General features: G+C 44.2%; 1 protein-coding gene across 5 annotated transcripts in view; it reads right to left on the bottom strand.

The window, feature by feature from the left end:
- The window catches only part of OXR1 (oxidation resistance 1), a 1,217,970-nt gene that overhangs the window by 171,788 nt on the left and 1,025,259 nt on the right, over positions 1-20,923 (bottom strand). The window contains exon 1 of one of the 5 annotated variants that reach the window (XM_029591870.1): positions 1,834-2,001. The exons of 3 other annotated variants lie outside the window; for them this stretch is intronic. In XM_029591870.1, the coding sequence (XP_029447730.1) occupies positions 1,834-1,899 (66 nt within the window). In that variant the 5' untranslated portion in view covers positions 1,900-2,001. Of the gene's footprint in view, positions 1-1,833; positions 2,002-20,923 lie in introns of those variants that run through there. One more of the 5 variants, XM_029591871.1, reaches the window with a different exon arrangement.

The following is a 20,923-nucleotide window of genomic DNA, read 5'->3' as shown; positions in this document are numbered from 1 at the left end:
CCTGATTTATTTGTTGAGTTTTATATACCGACGTTCGGTTTTGTCATCACAACTGTTTACAAGTTTCAATCTAGTAAACAGTCTTGGAAACATAGTACAAACATTGTAATAAAAGTGAAATAATGGTACAGTTCACAAAATTAGCATAACAGAATAAGCGTAAACAAATGTTGGAATGTACAGGTGCACACGGCTGAGCTAATTGAGAATGTTATGGTTCTGTAGAAGGAGTGAAGGGGGAGATATCGGAGTGTCATTGTGAGTCTTGATAGGCTTTGGTAAACAGCCAGGTTTTCAAGTCTTTCTTAAATGTTTTCAGGTTGGGTTGTAGTCTTAATTCGGTTGGTAGCGTGTTCCAGAGTTTGGGGCTGGCGAGGTGAGATTGCGTGTTCGCAGACTGAGGTAAGATGTGCGGAGCGACAGGAGGGAATTGGTCTTCCTCTGGGGACATGCTAATTTTCAAATGATAAAAAGGGGTTAATACTGGTTAAAAGTTTGGGAAGCTTGGTCCTAAGGATCTTGAAGAGCAAGACTTTTCCCCTCTGTGTGGGAACCCCAGGTGGTCATGGGCCTTGCATGATCCATGGCCCTCCTCGTGTTCCCAAGAGCTGACTGGAACAGGGGCTATACAAGCTTCTCCAAACATGCCTGAATGCAAGATCACTTCCACTGGATTAAGACAAAAAAAACTAAAGGAATGCTAGTTCTCTGATGCAAACCACCACCTAGCAAACCTTTATGTTTGACAAATATGCACATAAATTATTGGAAATATGTGAACCTTTCACTGCTCAGCAAATGTGGATGTTGGTAATATGCTTGCACTATGGCAAAAAATACATATCTGCTTAAAGAATGTATTTATATAAATAACTACTAGACTTTTCCAAGCCTTGAGATGTTATTTTTTATTTATTTATTTTATTTAACATTTTTTATATACCGAAATTCTAGCAACAATGTTGCTAATCATTTCGGGTTACATATAACATTGGAGTGACTTAACATGCGAGTCTTACATGGAACAGGAAAATGAACTTGGAGAAAATTGAATAAATACTAATAACAAATAACATTAAAACAACAACAGTAGTAATGTTACATATAAGGCTACTAACTGCTTGCTCATAAAATGACACTGTTCAGCAACACCTGAAGGTATGGACAAAGACTTCCTTAAAGATATGAAATCAAAAGTTTCTTTTCCATGCTATAATTATCTGAGTACTTTGAGAAGGTCAAAGTCAAGATGAAGGATAGATAATAGGAATTACACCTTCCTGAAACACACTGTACAAATATACAAATATGAATTAAACATTTTTACAACGTATTCTGTTCAGATCAGATTATTTCTTGACAAAGATATTTCAAATACTTTCTACCTTTAAGAAAAACCCAAACATAACATTCATATTTTCTAGGCAACAAATCAAAACAAACACATTCACTATAATGTCAAATGTGAGAGCATCCCTAACACTGTTAAACAAGTCAACTGTACAAAAGAAAAAATAAATCAAAGCAATATAGCATTATATGTAATTTAATTATTATGAACATTACTTTGTCATAGAATACTTTTAATCAAATAAAAACAAAAACACAAAAATCTAGGTCTGCTGATATCAGAATCATATACTACTTTTACCAGACACATGCAAACATTGCAGAGTCAACTCACTCAATATCCTAGTGACACTGGTGAGATTTGCAAATCTACCACCCTGCAAACAAATTCTACACTAAAACTTTAAAACACATACTGATCTTACGAAATCATCATTATAAGAATATTGCTAAAAATGGAAATGAAGTGGCACTGAAATTTACCAGCGTGTACTTATGATTAACCACTTGGTGTTTTCTTCCTTTCTTGCCATACCAAAATCGAGACATTTCCCGTTTAAAAATAAAGAGAATAATTCACGTAGGAGCCAGTTCCAAACATTCTTTCTACCTGTATTAACAAACCCCAGCACTCTGAGTGCTTCACAGAGACAAAATAGTCTGCTAGCAACATCTGCTTAATTGACAAGGACTACAGCCAATTAGAATAAAGGCTGAATAGAGGGGTTGAGCTTTTACTTTGATGTTAGGTTGCAGTGTGTGTGACTGCCAGTGTAAAGCTAAATAATTTAAAGTGACAGTACAATTCTAAATTCTAATTCATAAACTAAACTGACAAAGGAATGAAAACTGCAGACAAACCAGGGCAGGCGAGTTATTGTTTTTTTGGAACGTTTTGCTATTTTACATACAAAATGATTTAAAGAAGCACTGCATAATTATTATTACCTTAACTGACCCTGTATTCAGATTTAAGACAACTGGCTAAATGCTTAATAAAACGCCAAAAACAGTCCACCCATTTTCTTTAGCACATTACATTTTTGAAATCATGCAAAATATTGCAGAAAACCCAAAAGAATGAGTTCTACAATTTACAAGTTATGATAAACTGGGGACTGAAACAATTGCTTTTCACTGACCTGCTCAACAGCAGTGCTGTCTGAATACTGTTTTGGCTATAAACCTTAGAACAAAAGAAAAGTCATAGGTAATAGGTATTAATTAATCCAATAAAAATATTTGGCTAGTTTTCAGAGCTACATAGCCCTCCTCTAGAGCAAAATGAGCAGGTTAACAGAAAACATTTACCTGTATATTTGATAACATCCTTTCCATTAATCTACTCATTTTGCTTTAATCCAATGAAAACCATATAGCTCTCAAAAGCTAATAGAAACGTGTTAAGTAAATGAAATGGTATTGTTTATACCTTTTGTGTTAATTTTACCCTACGTATTTATGTGAATTAATAGGGCAACTACCCAATTTTGATCAGAAACATTGTAAGCAATAGCATTCTGGACCTAGATTGTAGCTTTGAACATCCACTGCATAGGGGTTATTTTAGACTGCAAAAACTAACTCTAAGGACTAAATGTTGAAGATTCTGAGCACAGAGATCCAGCCTAGCAATCTGATGGGAGTGGTTCAGATTCACTTGAAGTTTCGAACTCTGCTCTATGTAAGTTCTCAACCAGTGTGCCTTTGAAAAATTCTTCCTGTGCACAGTGCTGACAGCAATAGCATTATTCTTCTCCTGGGTTCATGCTACTCTAAAGGAAAGTGCCCCAAATCTCGATTTCTGGTCCAGCCCTTCCCTCCAGTCCTGGCAATCAAACTGCACGGAAGAAAACTGGAGGGGATGGTAGGGAGACAGAAATCCACACAGCTGCAGTGACTAGCAGAGAAGAGTCTCTGTTCCCTCCTCCAAGCCCTCCCCCACCTGTCTACTCCCCACCCCACACATGCTGCCTGGAGTACAGGGCATCTTTGCTGCAGTGACTTGAGATTCAGCTAACAGGAGGGCTTCACCTGGAGCTCCTGTAAAGGGAGAATGATTTATGGGCAGGAAAGGGGGAAGGAGAATGCTGAAAGAGGGTAAGGGGAGAAGGGTGAGTATGCTTAGGAGGCAGGCAAAAGGTACTGAATGCTGGGGGTGGAGAGAAGTATGAATGCTTGGGGAAGGGAGCACAGGACATGGTCAATATTGGGCACTGATGCTCCTGCTGGGAGGGAGGAAAAGCTGGGCCATACAGGGGAGGGTGGGGACAAGGAAGGAAAGAGAGAGGATTGGGTATGAGGGAGAAGGGGGGTGGGGGGTTGCAGGAGAGAGCAAGGAAAGAGAGGACCAAGAACAGAGGGAGAGGAAGAAGGGGGAGAGGAAGAAGGGAGAAGGGAAAAAGGACCCTGGATAAATGCAGGTTTATGGAGAGGAAAAGAGGCCTAGGATAGAAAAAGGTAGAGAAAGCCAGGTACTGGCAAGGCAGAGATGATGAAATGACTCAGGAATAGGGAGGTAAAGGTGGAAATGTTATAGGAAGACAGACTGGGGATGGGCGGGGGGCAGGGGGAAGGAGCAAATACTGGATAAGGAAAGGGGGTAAGATATATATAGGGAGAGAGGACTAGGTATTGGAGGGGAAAAAGGAGAGAAAAAGGACTGGAAAATGGGAGAGCTGGTGATGGGGTTGAGAGAAAGTGGGGGATTTGGGGGTGGGGGATCCTGGAAATAATGAGGGAAAAAAGGAATGAGGAATGCAGGAAATTGGGAAAAGAAGAAGAAGAATGCATCAAAATAAGAGAAGAAAGGTGAAAAGAAAAAAAAAGTATTAAAATATCAATTCTGTACGAAAGTGGCAAACATAAGAAATTAATATTTGCCACGCTGGTTAGATCAAAGATCCATCCAGCCCAGTATCCTGTTTTATGCAGTGACCAATCCAGTTCACAAATACCTGGCAGGATCTCAAAGAATAGGTAGATTCCATGCTGCTTATTCTAGGGATAAGCATTGAATTTGTACAATTCTACTTTAATGGTTTATGGACTTTTTCTCCAGGAACTTGTCCAAACATTTTTAAACATAGCTACACTGAAAGTTTCATCACATTCTTTGGCAACGAATTCCAGAGCTTACTTATGAGCTGAGTAAAAAAAAAATATATAGTTTCTCTTATCAGTTTTAAATGTACAATTTAGGAACTTCATTGTATGTCCCTTAGTCATTTAACATTTATTTCTTAAACTTTTTATTTTACAAAGAATGTACACACATTCAAAGATTTAACCGCAAACCCTACACAGAAGAAAATAGCTAACCAGTACAATTTGTGGAAAACATTGCCCACAATGTAAAACAGTGTCTTGTCTCTAATGAGTAGCAAAAACTGAGCAACACAAAGATTACAATCCACCTAAATAAGTACATGCTGTAGTTACACAATGATAGGTTCCATATTAGGAGTTATCACCCTGGAAAAAGATCTAGGAATAAAGCAGAGAAGTTTACCTGTAACAGATGTTCTCCGAGGACAGCAGGATGTTAGTCCTCACACATGGGTGAATCCCTAGCTACAGGCTGATCCCCAACACATAAGGGGACTAACTGAACCAGGTGCCAACAGGCACACCACCACCGGTGCTGTTGGGGAGAAGGCCTGAACCCAAACAATGGGCCTAGGTGGGAGAATTAGGTTCTACACTTCAAGCAGGTTCTGAAAGACAGATTGGCCAAACCTACTGTTGCGTCGGCCATCCCTATCCAGACAGTAATGAGATGTGAATGTGTGGAAAGAACTCCATGTCACAGCTTGCAGATCTCCTCCAAGAGAACTGCTCACAATTGGGCCATCGAAGCTGCCATGGCTCTGACATGATCCCCAAGAAGCAGTTTCGCCTGGGCATAACAGAAGGAAATGCAATCTGCTAGGCAACTGGATGGTGTCTGTTTGGCAATGCCCAACCTATTCCTTGCAAGAGAAATAAAAAGTTGGGTGGACTGTCAATGGGCTTCTGTCCACTCTAGATAGAAGGCTAAGGCTCGCTTGCAGTCCAAACTGTGCAGTGCTCGTTTTCCTTGGTGTGAATGGGGCTTGGGAAAGAATATTGGCAGAACAATTGACTGGTTAAGATGGAAATCTTATGCAGGAACTTAAGGGTGCGCACATAAGACTACTCCTGTCATGAAAAAAACAGTATAAGGTAGATAAGTCACTAAGGCCTGGAGCTCGCTGACCTGGGCGCTGAAGCGACCTCTACCAAAATTATGACCTTCTAGGTCAGGTACTTCAGGTCACAGGTGCACAGCACCTCAAAAGGAGCTTTCATCAGCTGAGCTACCACGTTGAGGTCTCAAGACACAGCGCGAGGCCTTAGGAGAGGCTTCAACTGAAGTAGGCCCCATGTGAACCATACAACTATATTCTGTACAAAGCTGGGCGTACCATCTATACCTTGGGTGGTATGCGCCAACTGCACTAAGATGAACTCTAATGGAGTTGATTTTCAAGCCAGCCTTCGATAGGTATAGAAGGTGATCAAGCAGTTTTTGTGTGGGGGCAGAAGAATGGATTGAGGGCCTTCTGCTCACACCACACAGAAAACCTCCACCACTTCAGTCCATAGGACTTTGTAGTAGAAGGTTTTCTAGAATCCATCAGGAACCGAGACACATCCTCTGAAAGATCAAACTGCTGCAGAATTAACCTCTCAACATACAGGCTGTCAGTGACAGGGTCTGGAGGTTGGGATGCCGCAGGCTGCCTTGGTTTTGTGTGATGACATTTGGGAAAGCCCCTAGACTGATTAGTCTCTGGATGAAAAATTCCCACATAAATGGAAATCAGACCTGTCTCAGCCAATGAGGGGCTATGTCCTCGCGAAGCTTCAAGAGAGTCTTCGCCACTAAGGGAATTGGAGGATATGCGTAGAGAAGACCCGTGTCCCAGTGATGGGCAAGGGCATCTGCTGCTGGATGCTTTTTGACCTGTAGAGGGAGCAGAAAGCAGAGCTGCTTATCTGTAACAGGTGTTCTCCCAGGACAGCAGGATGTTAGTCCTCACATATGGATGACTTCATCAGATGGAGCCCCGATAAGGAACACTTTTGTCAAAGTTTCTAGAACGTTGACTGGCACACCGAGCATGCCCAGCATGCCACCAACCCTGCAGCCACCAGGGGTCCCCCTTCAGTCTCGTTTGTAGCAAAAGTACGAGCGAAAAATAAAATAAGAAAATGGTAACGAACCCAACTCTGCGGGACGGCTGGTGGGTTTCGTGAGGACTACCATCCTGCTGTCCTGGGAGAACACCTGCTACAGGTAAGCAACTCTGCTTTCTCCCAGGACAAGCAGGATGGTAGTCCTCACATATAGAAACTTAGAAATGGGTGACTAGCAAGCTACAGGCTGACTCATAACACAGGCGGCCAACCAACACTCAAATGTGCAACAGGTACAACAACTGTGGTGCTGTTGGCAACAATGAGGCAGCCTGAATTCACAGCGGGTCGAGGTAGGACGAGTTAGGTTTCTACCTGGGAATAAATTCCTTAGGACAGACTGGCCAAAGACAGAGTCTTGTCATCCAGCCTTGTCTAGACAGTAGTGAGCTGCAAAGGTGTGGAGAGAGCTCTCTGTCGCCGCCCTGCAGATGTTGGCAAACGGTACTGAATGGTAGTGTGCTACTGGCGTTGCAATGGCTCTGAGAGTGTGCCTTCACTTGTCCCTGCTTGTTGGTAGCAGAATGCAATGCAGCCTGCCAACCAGTTAAAGAGTGTCTGCTTGCCCACCGCAACTCCAAGCTTGTTTTTATCAAAAGAAACGAAGAGTTGGGTGGACTTCCTATGGACTGCGGTGCGATCTAAATAAAATGCGAGCGCACACTTACAGTCCAAAGTGTGCAGAACTCGCTCACCCTGGTGAGCGTGCGGCCTTGGAAAGAAAGTGGGCAAGACTATGGACTGATTTAAGTGGAAGTCCGTTACCACCTTAGGAAGGAATTTAGGGTGAGTGTGAATAACCACCCGGTCATGTGTAGAGTGAGTAGGTCACAAGGGCCTGTAACTCACTCTGCAAACAGATATGATGGCTACTAGGAAAAGTACTTCGCAGGAGTGTAAGGGCTCAAAAGGAGTGTGCATGAGCCGTGCAAGGACAACATTAAGGTCCCATGCCACGACCGGTGGCCGAAGAGGAGGCTTAAGCTGTAATAAGCCTCTCATGAAGCGACTCACCAGGGGTTGAGCCATAATCGGGGCATCCCCTACTCCCTGACGGTAAACAGAGATGGCACTAAGGTGGTACTTGGATAGATATCTGGAGACCAGATTCCGAGAGGTGCCAAAGATAGTCTAACAGATTCAATGTGGGGCAAGAAAGGGATCCAAGCCGTTCTGTGTGCACCACAAGGTAAACCTCTTCCATTTAGAGTGGTACGATTTCTGCATGGAAGGCTTCCGTGAAGCTACGAGGACTTGAGAGACGTCACTTGAAAGATTCAGTGGTTGTAGCATCAACTTTTCAACATGCAGGCTATCATAGACAGGGTCAGGAGGTGCGGGTGGCGTAATTTGCCGTGATTCTGTGTTATGAGGTTGGGCGACGTGCCCAGGCGAATGGGGTCCTGGACAGAAAGGTTGAGAAGTATGGGGAACCAAACTTGGCATGGCTAATACAGGGCTATGAGTATCATTAAGCCCCGGTCTTGTTGTAGCTTCATGAGTCTTGCTTATTAGCGGAACCGGAGGATATGCATATAGCAGGCCTGTGTTCCAGGGACAGGCGAAGGCATCCATGGTTGGTGCTTGTCGGTCCCTGTGCAGGGAGCAGAAGCGTTCCACTTTGTGGTTCTGACTGGACGTAAAGAGGTCGATGGTTGGCTGACCCCACCGGTGGAAGATTCTACTCGTGACCAAGGGATCCACAGTCCACTCGTAGGGCTGGAAATGTCGGCTGAGGAGGTCCGCCAGTGATTCTGTGTGCCCACTAGATAAGTGGCTCACAGAAGTATGGAATGTGTCAGGGCCCAGGCCCAGATCTTCGCCGCTTCCTGGCAGAGTAGGTAAGAGCCTGTGCCCCCCTGTTTGTTCAGGTACCACATTGCAACTTGGTTGTTTGTTTGAATCAAGACAACTTTGTTGGAGAGGCAGTCCTGGAATGCATAAAGGGCGTATCGCATCGCCTGAAGCCCCAGAAAGTTAATTTGAGAGGTTGTTTAGGCTGTTGTCCAAGTCCCTTGAGTTTGAAGGCCTTGGACATGGGCTCCCCAAACTAGGGGACAAGGTGTCAACTGTCTGGGGAGACAGTTGACAACTGACACAGGATCTCATGGTGGTCTTTTAACTGGGCCACTGGTCCTGGATCTTGTCCCCGAACAGGTTGTCTCCTGTACAGGGTAGATCTGCAAGTTTGTCCTGCACTTCCGGGCGTAGGTCTGAAGCCTTGAGCCAGGCCCAGCGCCTAGCACTGATGCCCAGCGCCTAGCACTGATGCCCACTGCCGACACTCTGGATGCTGTTTCAAAAGAATCGTAGGCAGCTCTGACCTCATGTTTGCCTGCCTCCAATCTTTTTTGTAGGATGGAGGACAAGGTCTCCTGTTGTTGCTGAGACAATGTCTCCGCAAACTCCTGGACTTGTTTCTAGAGATTTCTATTATATTGGGTCATGTATAGTTGATATGCTGCTATTCGCTCTATCAACATGGATCCTTGAAAAACTCTTCGTCCCAATGCGTCCAATGCCTTCTGTTCCTTACAAGGAGGGGCAGAGGAATGTGGATGCGAGCATTTAGCCCTTTTCTGAGCTGATTCCACCACTACAGCGTGGTGGGACAGTTGACTTTTTTGAAAACCTGGGGCTTGTTGGACCAGGTACATAGCAATTGTCTTTCTACTGAATGGAGGTACCGTACCTGGATGGTCCTACAGGTGGTGCAAGAGGTCCAGAAGAACTTCAAGCACTGGTATTGCCATTATCTCTTTTGGAGCATCTACGAATTCTAAGACCTCCAACATCTTGTGGCGAGCATCTTCCTCCGTATCTAGTGAGAATGGAATAGTTTCAGACATCTCCTTGACAAAACTTGCAAAGGAGAGGTCTTCCGGAGGAGATCATAGAAACATAGAAATGACGGTAGAAGACCACCAAACGGCCCATCCAGTCTGCCCAGCAAGCTATGCACTTTTTTTTTTTTTTTATTTATCTCATACTTCTGTTACTCTTGGCTCTTAGTAACCTTTTGGTTCTATTTCCCTTCCACCCGCACAATTAATGTAGAGAGCAGTGTTGGAACTGCATCCAAGTGAATCTCTACCATAGTTAGGGGTAGTAACCGCCGCAATAAGCAAGCTACACCCATGCCTTTGTTTACCCAGACTATGTAACTCAGTCCTTGTTGGTTATTGTCTGTATATAGATCCACCTTTCTACGTTCCCCCTGCCTTGAAGCAGAGAGCTATGCTGGATGTGTGTTGAAAGTGAAGTATCAGACTTTCTCCCCTGCCGTTGAAGCAGAGAGTTGTGTTGGATATGCGTTGAAAGTAAAGTATCTGGCTTATTTAGTTTGGGGTAGTAACCGCCGTAACAAGCAAGCTACTCCCCGCTTTTTGTGAATGCAAATCCTTTTTTTCCCCACACTTCCTCATGCCGTTGAAGCTTAGAGCAATGTTGCAGTCACATTAACTGTGTGTACGTTTATTGAATAAGGGAATAATCTCCAGGCAGTAGCAGTCATTCCCGTAAGCCACCCACTCTTTATTCACGTCGTCTAGACTTGATGGATCCACAGTGTTTATCCCACGCCCCTTTGAAGTCCTTCACAGTTCTGGCCTTCACCACTTCCTCCGGAAGGGCATTCCAGGCATCCACCACCCTCTCCGTGAAGACATACTTCCTGACATTGGTTCTGAGTCTTCCTCCTTGGAGCTTCAACTCGTGACCCCTGGTTCTGCTGATTTTTTTCCCGACGGAAAAGGTTTGTCGTTTGATCGTCGCCTTTCTTCCAGGGGTGAAGGCTCTGATAGCAATTCTTCAGAAGCTTGTGAAGAATCATTTGAGGAGGCATCTTTCCATGGATTATAGGGGCTTTCATCTTCTCCCGGTGGACTTCCTGAGGGAGGAAGTATGCTAAAGCCGAGAGGGCGGGAAGGCATTGATGGAATCGGTGCTGGAATAGAGGGCACCAGAGCAGATGAGGTGCGCTTGGGCACAGATAGCCCTGATGGCCCTGGCATGGGCTCCGGATTCGGTGGTTCCTGTGGAGGGATCTGGCCGGGAATCAATTCTTCCTCCTCCGAGGAACCCGGTAGTAGAATCAGGACCTCGGAGGCCTTGATGGACGACACTGTGCCAGCGTGTCCGGTGGCACAGGTTAAGTCAGTAAGGCACAGATGAGGGTATCGAGGCGCTCAAGGAGCTGTGCGAACATAGAGAGAGCTGGTTCCGGGGATGGTATGGGGGTTGGCGGCGGCGATTGGAAGCCTCATAAGGCATTCAGCACTACCTCTTGGACCATGCGGTCCAATTCCTCCCAAAAAGCCGGCATGGATGGCACGGCTACTGGGGTAGGAGGCAGGCTAGGCATCACCGGAGCTTCCATGGGAGCTCATGGAGGCTCGGTGCCCAGCAACAGTATCGGTGGGGAATGCCTAGGGGTCCCGGGTCCAGAGGATGATGGGGGCTCTACTCCCTGGGCCCTCTTCACAGGCGGCTCGATGGAAGTCGATGCTGCAGTGGTATCGGTGCTGGCACCAGTGGGGGACACCCGTCAGTGCCGGTGTCTGTGTTTACCTCGGTGCTCGGTTCGTTCCTTCTCTGGCACTGAGGATGATGACGCCGATGTCTTCAAAGGAGTCTCTGATGGATGGTCACTCTGTCCACGATGTTCCTGGCGGGGCATCTCCGAGGTTGATGGACCCTTCTCGGTCAGTGGCACTTGAACTGGCGTCAATGGAGCAGAACATTTTGAAGCAAACAACTGCTCCATCTTGTCCAGGCAAGCGCGACGGCCTTTGTGGGTCATTTGTGCGCAACTGGGGCATCGACGGACATCGTGCGAGGGTCCTAAGCACAAAACGCAAACATCATGTGGGTCCATTATGGACATGGTTCTCGGACACTCAGGGCATTTCCTAAACCCGGTCGCCATGCCAACAAATGGCGGGCGCGTGGTCGGTGACCGTCTGGCACCGAGGTGGTAAGCTGCCGGGAACCCACCACAAGTACGGGAAAAAACACTTACAGAGCGTCTGAGGGAACGGAGCGCGATGGGGGACCTGGTGAGGGATTTTTTAAGAAGATAAACTTCAAATATTTCCGTGAGGAAAGTTGTGAGAAATTTCTCAGAGCGCTCCTAAACTGCGAGGCAACTGCTGCGCGGAAAAAAAAAAGAGACTGGAGGGGGACCCCTGGTGGCTGCAGGGTTGGTGGCATGCTGGGCATGCTCAGTGTGCCAGTCAAAGTTCTAGAAACTTTGACAAAAAATGTTCCGTGATGGGGCTCCATCTGATGATGTCACCCATATGTGAGGACTATCATCCTGCTTGTCCTGGGAGAACCGAGTCACCTTCCTTTTGCAGGGGGGATGCGAAAAGATCTACATCCGGACTCCCCCAGAGTTGGAATATCCAATTTACTACCTCCTGGTCCAGGGACCACTCTTGGGTCTTAAGGCTCGACTCAGTCTGTCCGCTACCACATTCTCCGTCTTGGCCAGGTACATGCCCTGAGAACCATCCCGTGGGATAGGATCTACGACCATATCTGGACCACTTCCTGACACAGAAGGCACAATCCCATGCATCCCTGCTTGTTGACATACCACATGGCTATCTGGTTGTCTGTTTTGATCAGGACAACTTTGTTGGAGACTATCTCAGAAAGCCCATAGCATGTACCTGATCATTCAAAGCACTAGGAAGTTGATTTGCAAAGTGTTCCTGAGCGGCTCAGAGACCCTGGGTACTGAGCCTATCTATGTGAACTCTCCTCTCCAGGGTGGATGCATCCATGGTTAGTACAATCTGAATAGGGAAACTCCGAAAATAGACGGTCCGTTCCAGATATGAAAGTACCCGTCACTAGGAGTCCTGGAAAGACAGGGTGACTCGGATGCAATCTAAGTGGCTCTGAGTGGCCTGACGCCACTGCTACCTCAAAGTCCATTGGGTTCCGTGCATGTTTAAAAGTGCCAAGGGAGTGAAGTGGACAGTTGGGCCATATGGCCCAACAGCCTCACCACGTGCCAGGCTGACATTTGCTGGCTCTTAAATCTCCGCTGCAATGGCCATCAAGGTGATGGCCCCCTGGCGAGGCAGAGGTCTTAGTCTGAGTCGTGTCTAGCAGGGCTCCTATGAAGTCCAACTGAGGTGATGGGCTGAGATGGGACTTCAGGTAGTTTTAACAAACCCTAATGACCCCAACACCCGAATGGTCAAGTGCATGGACCTGACAGCTCCAGCCTGAGATGTCATCCTAACCAGTCAATCTTCCAGATACAGGAATACATGCACTACCAGCCTGCAGAGGTGCGCCGCCACCAAGCCAGGCATTTTGTGAAAACCTGTGGGGTGGACGTGAGCCTGAACAACATCTGGTACTAGAAGTCCTGATTTCCCCCCACAAATCGGAGATACTTCCTGTGACCAGGGAAGAGGTTAGGGCTGTTCAGCTTGAAGAAGAGACGGCTGAAGGGGGATATGATAGAGGACTTTAAGATCATGAGAGGTCTTGAACGAGTAGATGTAAATCGGTTATTTACACTTTCGAATAATAGAAGGACTAGGGGGCATTCCATGAAGTTAGCAAGTAGCACATTTAAGACTAATCGGAGAAAATTCTTTTTCACTTAATGCACAATTAAACTCTGGAATTTATTGCCAGAGGATGTGGTTAGTGCAGTTAGTGTAGCTGGGTTTAAAAAAGGTTTGGATAAGTTCTTGGAGGAGAAGTCCATTAATGGCTATTAATCAAGTTTACTTAGGGAATAGCCACTGCTATTAATTGCATTAGTAGCATGGGATCTTCTTAGTGTTTGGGTAATTGCCAGGTTCTTGTGGCCTGGTTTGGCCTCTGTTGGAAACAGGATGCTGGGCTTGATGGACCCTTGGTCTACCCAGCATGGCAATTTCTCATGTTCTTAAGATTGATATGAGTGTATTCGTCATTTAGGATGAGGGAGAATAGCCGGTCCCCTTTTTGGAAAAAGGGGGATTAAAGTGCCCAGGGAACCCATCTTGAACTTTTCTTTTCTTAGAAACCTGGTCAATGCCCCTGTTCTCTTTGGAATCAGGAAGAACCTGGTGTACAATCCCACTGTCTTTGCACTGTGGTACGGGCTCGATCGCTCTGACCATTAAGAGGGAGGAAAGCTCCGCTAGTAGTACCTCATGATGTGCTACCAGCACCCAATATGGGCATGGAGGGCAATTTGGTGGGACACCAAACAGAATCAATTGGTACTCTTGGTGGACGATGGAGAAAACCTACTTGTCCAAAGTTATACTGGGCCACTGGTTCGCAAAGAACCACAGCCTGCCTCCGACCGGGGGAGGGGGGGTCCATCATTCCAGGTATGGTCAACTGCTTTATGCTCCCTATGCCCAGTCAAAATCCCATCCCCGGAGTTGACTGAGGAGCCGGCTGGGGCTTGGGGACACTCTGCTGCCTGGGACAGCTGCAGAAGCCTTGATGGTGTTGACGGGAGCAAGGAAGCGGAGGAAAGTACTTCCTTTGGTGAAAGAAAGACTTCCTTGGCCCTGGTCTCACCGGACTCCTGGATGAGGACGACGGGTCCGGCATACTGGCGGAGTGTTGTTGGAGGGTTTCAAGATGGTCTTGAAGTTGGGACACAGAATCTCTCACCCTATCTCCGAAAGGATTCTCTTCAGTACATAGCATGTCAGCGAGCCATTTCTGTTCCTCTGGTTGGATATTCAAGGCCCCCAAGTCATGCCATTTTGCAGGTGCTAATTCCCGTTGCAGAGACTCTCGTTGCTGTCTCAAAAACATTGTAGGTTACACAGTTTTTTTTCCTTGTGTTTTCCACATTCTAAGCCCTTATGCACCAGTGACATGAAGGTGTCTTGCTGCTGTTGATGCTTCCAGATGTTCCCTAGTACACACTTATAGAGCTTGTAAGCGGCCATGTTGGCAATGAGCATGGTGCCTTGAAATAATTTCCTCCCAAAAGTGTCTATCGCTTTATGGCCCTTCCCCGAAGGTGAGAGGAATGAGTCCCAGAGGGCCTGGCCTTGAGAGCGGATCCAACTACCACCGACTGGTGGGACAGTTGACGCTTATAGAATCTGGCAGCCTTCTAGACTAAGTAAATTCCGTCTGCCTTCTTATTGATAGGAGGCACCGTGAGGGGGTGTTCCCATGTCCTCAACAATAACTCCTTAAGGATATCATGTACTGGGACCGCCACAATCTCCTTAGAAGGCTCCACAAACTTTAGGATCTCAAGCATTTTGTGCCTGGCATCCTCCTCCTTCAATAAATGAAATGGGATCGCTTCCACCATCATCCTCCCAAACCTTGCGAAGGTTAAGTCTTCAGGCAGAGACTTCCTTTGCTCCTCTGTAGAAGAAGGGTCCGAATGGAGGCCCTTGAAGCCTTTGGAGGACTCAAATATCATCCCTCCAGGGGTCACAGGGTTTCTCATCCTCACTGTAGGCAACAGGGGATGGGTCCCTAGATACTCAGCCTATGCCCAGAGGTGCAGGCACTGGTAGAACTGGATGGGGGTGGCAAGCCTTGGTGTTTCTCCCGGCCTCTGTGGAGATTCTTCCTTGGAGGAACCAACAACGACCACTGTTTCGGTAGGGGAATGCCTCAGTGCCCCGCTGGGCACAGACGCTGTCTCGGGAACTAACATTAGCTGGGTTGGGTAAGGCACTGATGAGCATGCTGAGCTTCTCTAGAAGCGGTAGAAGGACAGGCAGCACTGGGTCTGGTGCCATAGGACTGAAACCCTGAAATGCCAGGTCCACCGCTAGCTGGATTTGACACTCCAGCTCCTCCTCAAACGTTGCCAATGCCAAGATATACTGGGAGGAAGGAGGGGTGGCCAGATCTTTTTTGGACCCTCCAGGTGGATTGTTGATTGGCATCAGGGCCAGTGGAGCCTGTCCCAGACTTCCAGCCCTGATGGAGGATTGACACTGCAGGGTTGCTACAGGGTTGCTTTAGGGGCATCGTGGAAAAAGCCGGTGCATCCCTTCTTCAGCTTCCCTTGATGCTTGGCCCGGTCCTTCCCCGGTGCCAAGGCTGAAAATGAGGAACTCCACATCCTCAGCCTGGAGGTGATCGATGATAGTACCCCTGTTCACCAGTGACATTGATGGAACAGGAGTCTCGCAGATTTTGATGGCTTGGTATCAATCAGTGTGGCTCCCTGGTCCTTCGCTGCTGCTGATGCCGAATGAATGGACTTCTTCGACCTGAAGAGCTGCTCCATCTTGTCAAGTCGAAGTCCCTTCAGGGTCATCTGGGTGCATAAGCGGCAACCCCAGACGTCACGCGATGCCCCTAAACAGAGGACACATCTCATGCAGATCTGTACTGGACATGTTCCTCGAGCAACAGGGGCACTGCCAAAAACTGAATGTGGTCATTCAGAAGACTATAACAGAAGACTATAGCAGCAGGGCGGCACCAGTGCACCACCGCCATGGGGGAGTCAACTGCAAAAGGAAACTTATCCAAATCAACAAAAACCTTGACTAGGAGACACTAAAGGAAGTCACAAGAGGGATCTGGTGGTGAAATGATGAGAAAATACCCTCCAAAAACATTAAAAAAAATGAAGTTTTCCAAAAGGCAAAAAAACAGCTAAAGTGAGCTCACTCACACTGCGAGGCTTACAGCTCCACAGAAAGAGAGACTGGAGAGGGCCCCCGCATGGACATGTGGTATAGGGCATGCTCAGCGTGCCTAATCATAGTTCTAGAAACTTTGACATAATTTTTCCATATCAGTTCCATGTGATGTCACTCATGTGTGAGGACTATCATCCTGCTTGCCCTTGGAAAATAATAAAAAAAACATTGACAAAACTCTACATATTCATGTGATGCACCAAGGCAAAAAGGTCATAAGGAGAAAAAGGCAATGTGGGAGGACAGAGAGGCCTTCTATGCAAAGCAACTATACAAAATAATATATACTCAGAACTAAAGTAAGGCCATAAAATATTATTATTATTCTATTATACTTAAAAGTTTCAACAAAAATGAAGAATGAGTTATAACTATGCAAAGAGGCTGGCAAACAAATTAAAGTCTAGACATGTCTAGAGGTATCAGCAAGCCTGTGATGCACGTGGTCTCACTAACCATTGCCAGACTTCTCAATCATTTACCTCAACTTTTTTTTTTTTTTTAGGGGTTTTTTGGGGTTTTTTGTTTTGTTTTTTTTTGCAATTAAAAGTACTCAAGATACAATCAAATTTGACTTTCTCAAAAAAAAAAAAAAAAAGTCTTTTTTGTCCAATTAATCAACATTGGCATAGCAGATTAAACCCAACCCTGATCAATGTTTCGTCCTTAAGAATGCTTCAGAGAATAGTTTAACACAATATCAGCTTGTCAGAGGAAATATTTGTCACAAAATAAACGTATCTATAGTTTTGCTCAAACTCAGAAAGCTCTGCAGCTCACGGAATTGAAAAGGATCTTTAGAAAGTTGTGAGCAAATGATTAAGAAGTCCGTCCTTGGTTACTGAAACCACGTGTGTCACAGACCTACTGATACCTCTAGGCATGTCTAAGACATTGATTTGTAGGTCAGCCTCTTTGAATAGTTATAATTCATCCTTTTTTTGGTGCTATTTATGTGGAAAGAGATGATACACTTCCTTACAATACGGTATTTAAATGTTTCATATTTAAGATCATACTTTCTGGATGGATATCGTCCAGAATTTTATCGAATATTGAGGGATCCTGTAGCACTTTCCCTCCAAGATATGTTTCAATATGCCAGTCAGGAAGATTTTTTTGATAGAGATCAAAATCTCGCTACAATAATTTTACTCCCTAAACTGGGTAATGATTTAAACTACTCAGAGTCTTTTCATCAGATTTCACTCTCAAACTAGGACATAAAAATATCTGCTGGTAGCCTGGCTTAATCATGAGATCTCTACTCTTGTGAACCCTGATCAAATGGATTTTGTGAGGAGCAGACTTTCTAATATCTTAAAGGCCCTGTTGACTATCCAGTAAGCAATAGGTTCTGAAAGCCTATTGATTGGGCTAGATGTGGAAAAATCATTTGATAGAGTCAATTGTTTTTTTGGGGGTTTTTTTGCATAAGTTCTTAGGAAACTACAACTTTGAAGATATGGTTATTGTATAATAGGCCAAAAGCTCAAATATGGGTTAATGATGTACTATCTCAACAATTTGAATTAAAACAGGGAACACAACAAGGTTGTCCCATTTCACCTCTACTTTTTATTATTTTTTTGTAACCACTTACCATTAAATTAAGTTTGTTGGATAATTTTCAGGGAATTACTGTGGGGACTGTGAATATGAAGCAAATAAAATTAAGTTTGTTTTCAGACTATATGCTTTTATTTGCGGGAAATCTTCATTTGCGTGTCCCTTCTATATTGCAGGTGATCTCGGATTTTGGGAAGTTTTCTGGATTAAAAATTAACTATGAATATAATCTGAAGTCTTTCCATTGGATAAATACTTTAAGGATAAATGGGAAGGACCATTTCCCATAATTGGGATCTGACTATCATCTGATCTGGGAATCATTTTGGCCCATTCAATATCCATATTATATGTTAAATATTGTGTCTACTTTAGAAATTATTTGGGCTTTATTGGATAAATGGAAATTCATTCCTCTGTCCCATTTCAGTAGATCTGCACTAGTGAAAATAGTGATCTTCCCAAATATTTTGTATAGGATTCAGATGCTTCCATTCTGGGTTAGGGTTTAGGATGTTAAACTTTTTTGATCTCTGGTTTCCTCTTTTCTGTGGAGATCTAAACCAGCCCATTTACATTATGATATTTTGCTATTAAATAAATACCATGGGGGCCTCAGACTACTTGATCTTCGGCTCGTCAGTGTGGTTGCGTTGTTCAGATTTATTCAGGATTAGATTTCTGGAGGCCACAAATATGATACAGAAGGGTTATTTGAAAATTAAATCTCCCGTTATAAGCCTATTAATATATATTACATTGGCCAAGGTTGAGATGGTCTTTGCTCTTTCATTCTAAATGTTCCTGGCTGGTGGATATACAAAGGGGCCGATGCAATACAGTGCGCTCAGCCGAGTGCACTGTATAACCCGCGCTCGGATTTGGGTTCAATAGGCGCTAATCCACCCCCTAATGCAAATGCATGTGAATGAGGCTATTACTCATTCACTCCGCATTAAAAAAAAATAATTGTGCGTCTCAGATGCACATTTAGCTCTCAGATATTAACGCCTGCCTGGAGCGCACGCAAAAGAAGTACAGACAAGCAGAAAAAACTGCCGAGTTATGAAGACAGACGCGGGTGCCATGCGCGTGTTAAGAAAGTGAGTGCTTACTTTTCAGTGCCCACTTTCTGTGCTGTTTTTTGCATCGGCCTGAAAGAGCTTGGAGGTGGTGGAGATTTCATCTTGATCTCAGTGATCTTATTACACCTTTTTTAAGGATAGTAGGCAATATGAACTTCCATGCAGGGGTGGGTAACTTTTTTTTTTTTAATGTGGGACACACAGGGACTTATCTCTTTGGGTCAAAAGTGAGAAAATGGAGCTCAGCAGCCCATAGTTTTTATGCTTTCCTGCAAGGATGTAATTTTTCATTATGTAAATCAAATTTTGTGCCTTTAATTTACATAGGCAGAGGAATCCTTGTGAGATATAATCCCCAAATACAATAAACTTGCTGTATGGCACTTATCCTTGATTGATAACTTTGATTCTTCCCTCTTAAACAAATTAGCTTCTGTCTGGAGTGTGGATCTGGGGTGGCCTTTCGTCTATGAGGGATCATGCTATCTCCATTGCTGGTCCCTCACGATGGAACTCACTGCCTACAATTCTCCGTCTCGAACCATGCACCACCAAATTTAAAAAGAAATTAAAGACGTGGCTATTTTATGTACCTTCCAGCTTTTGTTCAGAAGTGAACCGGTATGATGTACCTACTAATGCCGGTATAAAAAAGTTTTAATTAAATAAATAAACAAACAAATAAATATTGCTAAAGCAATTGCAGCTGTTTATCTCTCTCATAGATAGTGGAAAAAAAAAGATAATCTAAAATTATTCATTGTTTGTATATTACGAGAATGGGGGTCTAAAATGAAGCTATGGGATTAGGATCTCTGTCTTAAGTGTAATATTTCTGTGGGAAATTTTTGTCACATTTACTAATTGTTACAAACTAAATTCCTATTGGCAGAAAAATTTTGCTTTTTTTTTGGAAAGGATATTGCAAATGTAAATTAGAAAGGTCTTTGCTAATCTATTTACATGTTTTTTCATAATGTCATGTGCTCCCATATGGGGAAAAGAAATGTATGTCATTGTTGGCGATAAAAATTGTTTTGTTAATTTGGAAGGGATTTATTTATTTATTTATTTTTAATTTTTATATACCGGAATTCCTGTATACAATACAAATCAGTCCGGTTTACATGAAACGAAAAGATTGCCCTGGTCTGGGAGGTCAGACCGGGGTTTTTTTTTTTACAAAGAACATTGAACATTTACAATGGATGTGATTTGGATGTGATTTACAATGGATGTGATTTGGCAATGGAAGATGGAGATGTACAATCTTGCTATATTAGAATTATTGAGACAAAAAGATCTTTGTAATAGGAGGGTTGTTACTCAATACCACTATATTCGTTATTGGGAAGTGGTTCAGACAGCACTGATTTGAGAGTTGTTATATTAGTAGTAATTTCTTCTTTTAATCTATCTTCATCTTTACTTATAACATTCCACTTGTGTGAATGGGATTGTGTGTGTGCTCGAGGTGTTAACACTATCAAAGAATTGTTAGTCACAAAGTATGGAGCTATAAATAGTATTTTTGATTTCAGTTCTTGTAATTTGATTATTCATTCGATTGTCCATTATGTTGTTGACTTCATAAAAAAAAATACATAAATCTTAGTTTCTCTATATCAGATATATCCCATTCTTGCACTTGCCAATAATCCATACCATGATTAGATTTCCGAAAAGTGGCAATAACGAACCAAGAAGCAGAGCTGACCAAATTCCTTATTTTACTGGAATTGTGGACCTGTCCCCATCCTAAGGCGGCCTAGCAATGGCCCAATATATACAGGGGAAACCCAGAATGTCCGTAATCTCCTGCATTACTTTAAACCAAAAGTAATGTACACCTTGACACTCCCAAGATATGTGCAAGTAGGTGCCCAATTCACTATAACCTCTCCAACAGGTGGTGCTAGTACCGAGGAAAACTTTAGAATAAAAATTAGGAGTGCAATAAGTTCTATGTAATTACTTAATCATAAGCTCAACCCACCTAGTACACAAAGAAATATGATGGGCAGATACCCAAATAAATCT

The sequence above is a fragment of the Rhinatrema bivittatum genome, chromosome 2 (genome assembly GCF_901001135.1).
Source record: "Rhinatrema bivittatum chromosome 2, aRhiBiv1.1, whole genome shotgun sequence".
Lineage (NCBI taxonomy): Eukaryota > Metazoa > Chordata > Amphibia > Gymnophiona > Rhinatrematidae > Rhinatrema > Rhinatrema bivittatum.
The sequence above is the reverse complement of the archived record's forward strand: the minus strand, read 5'-3'. Positions and strand labels throughout refer to the sequence as shown.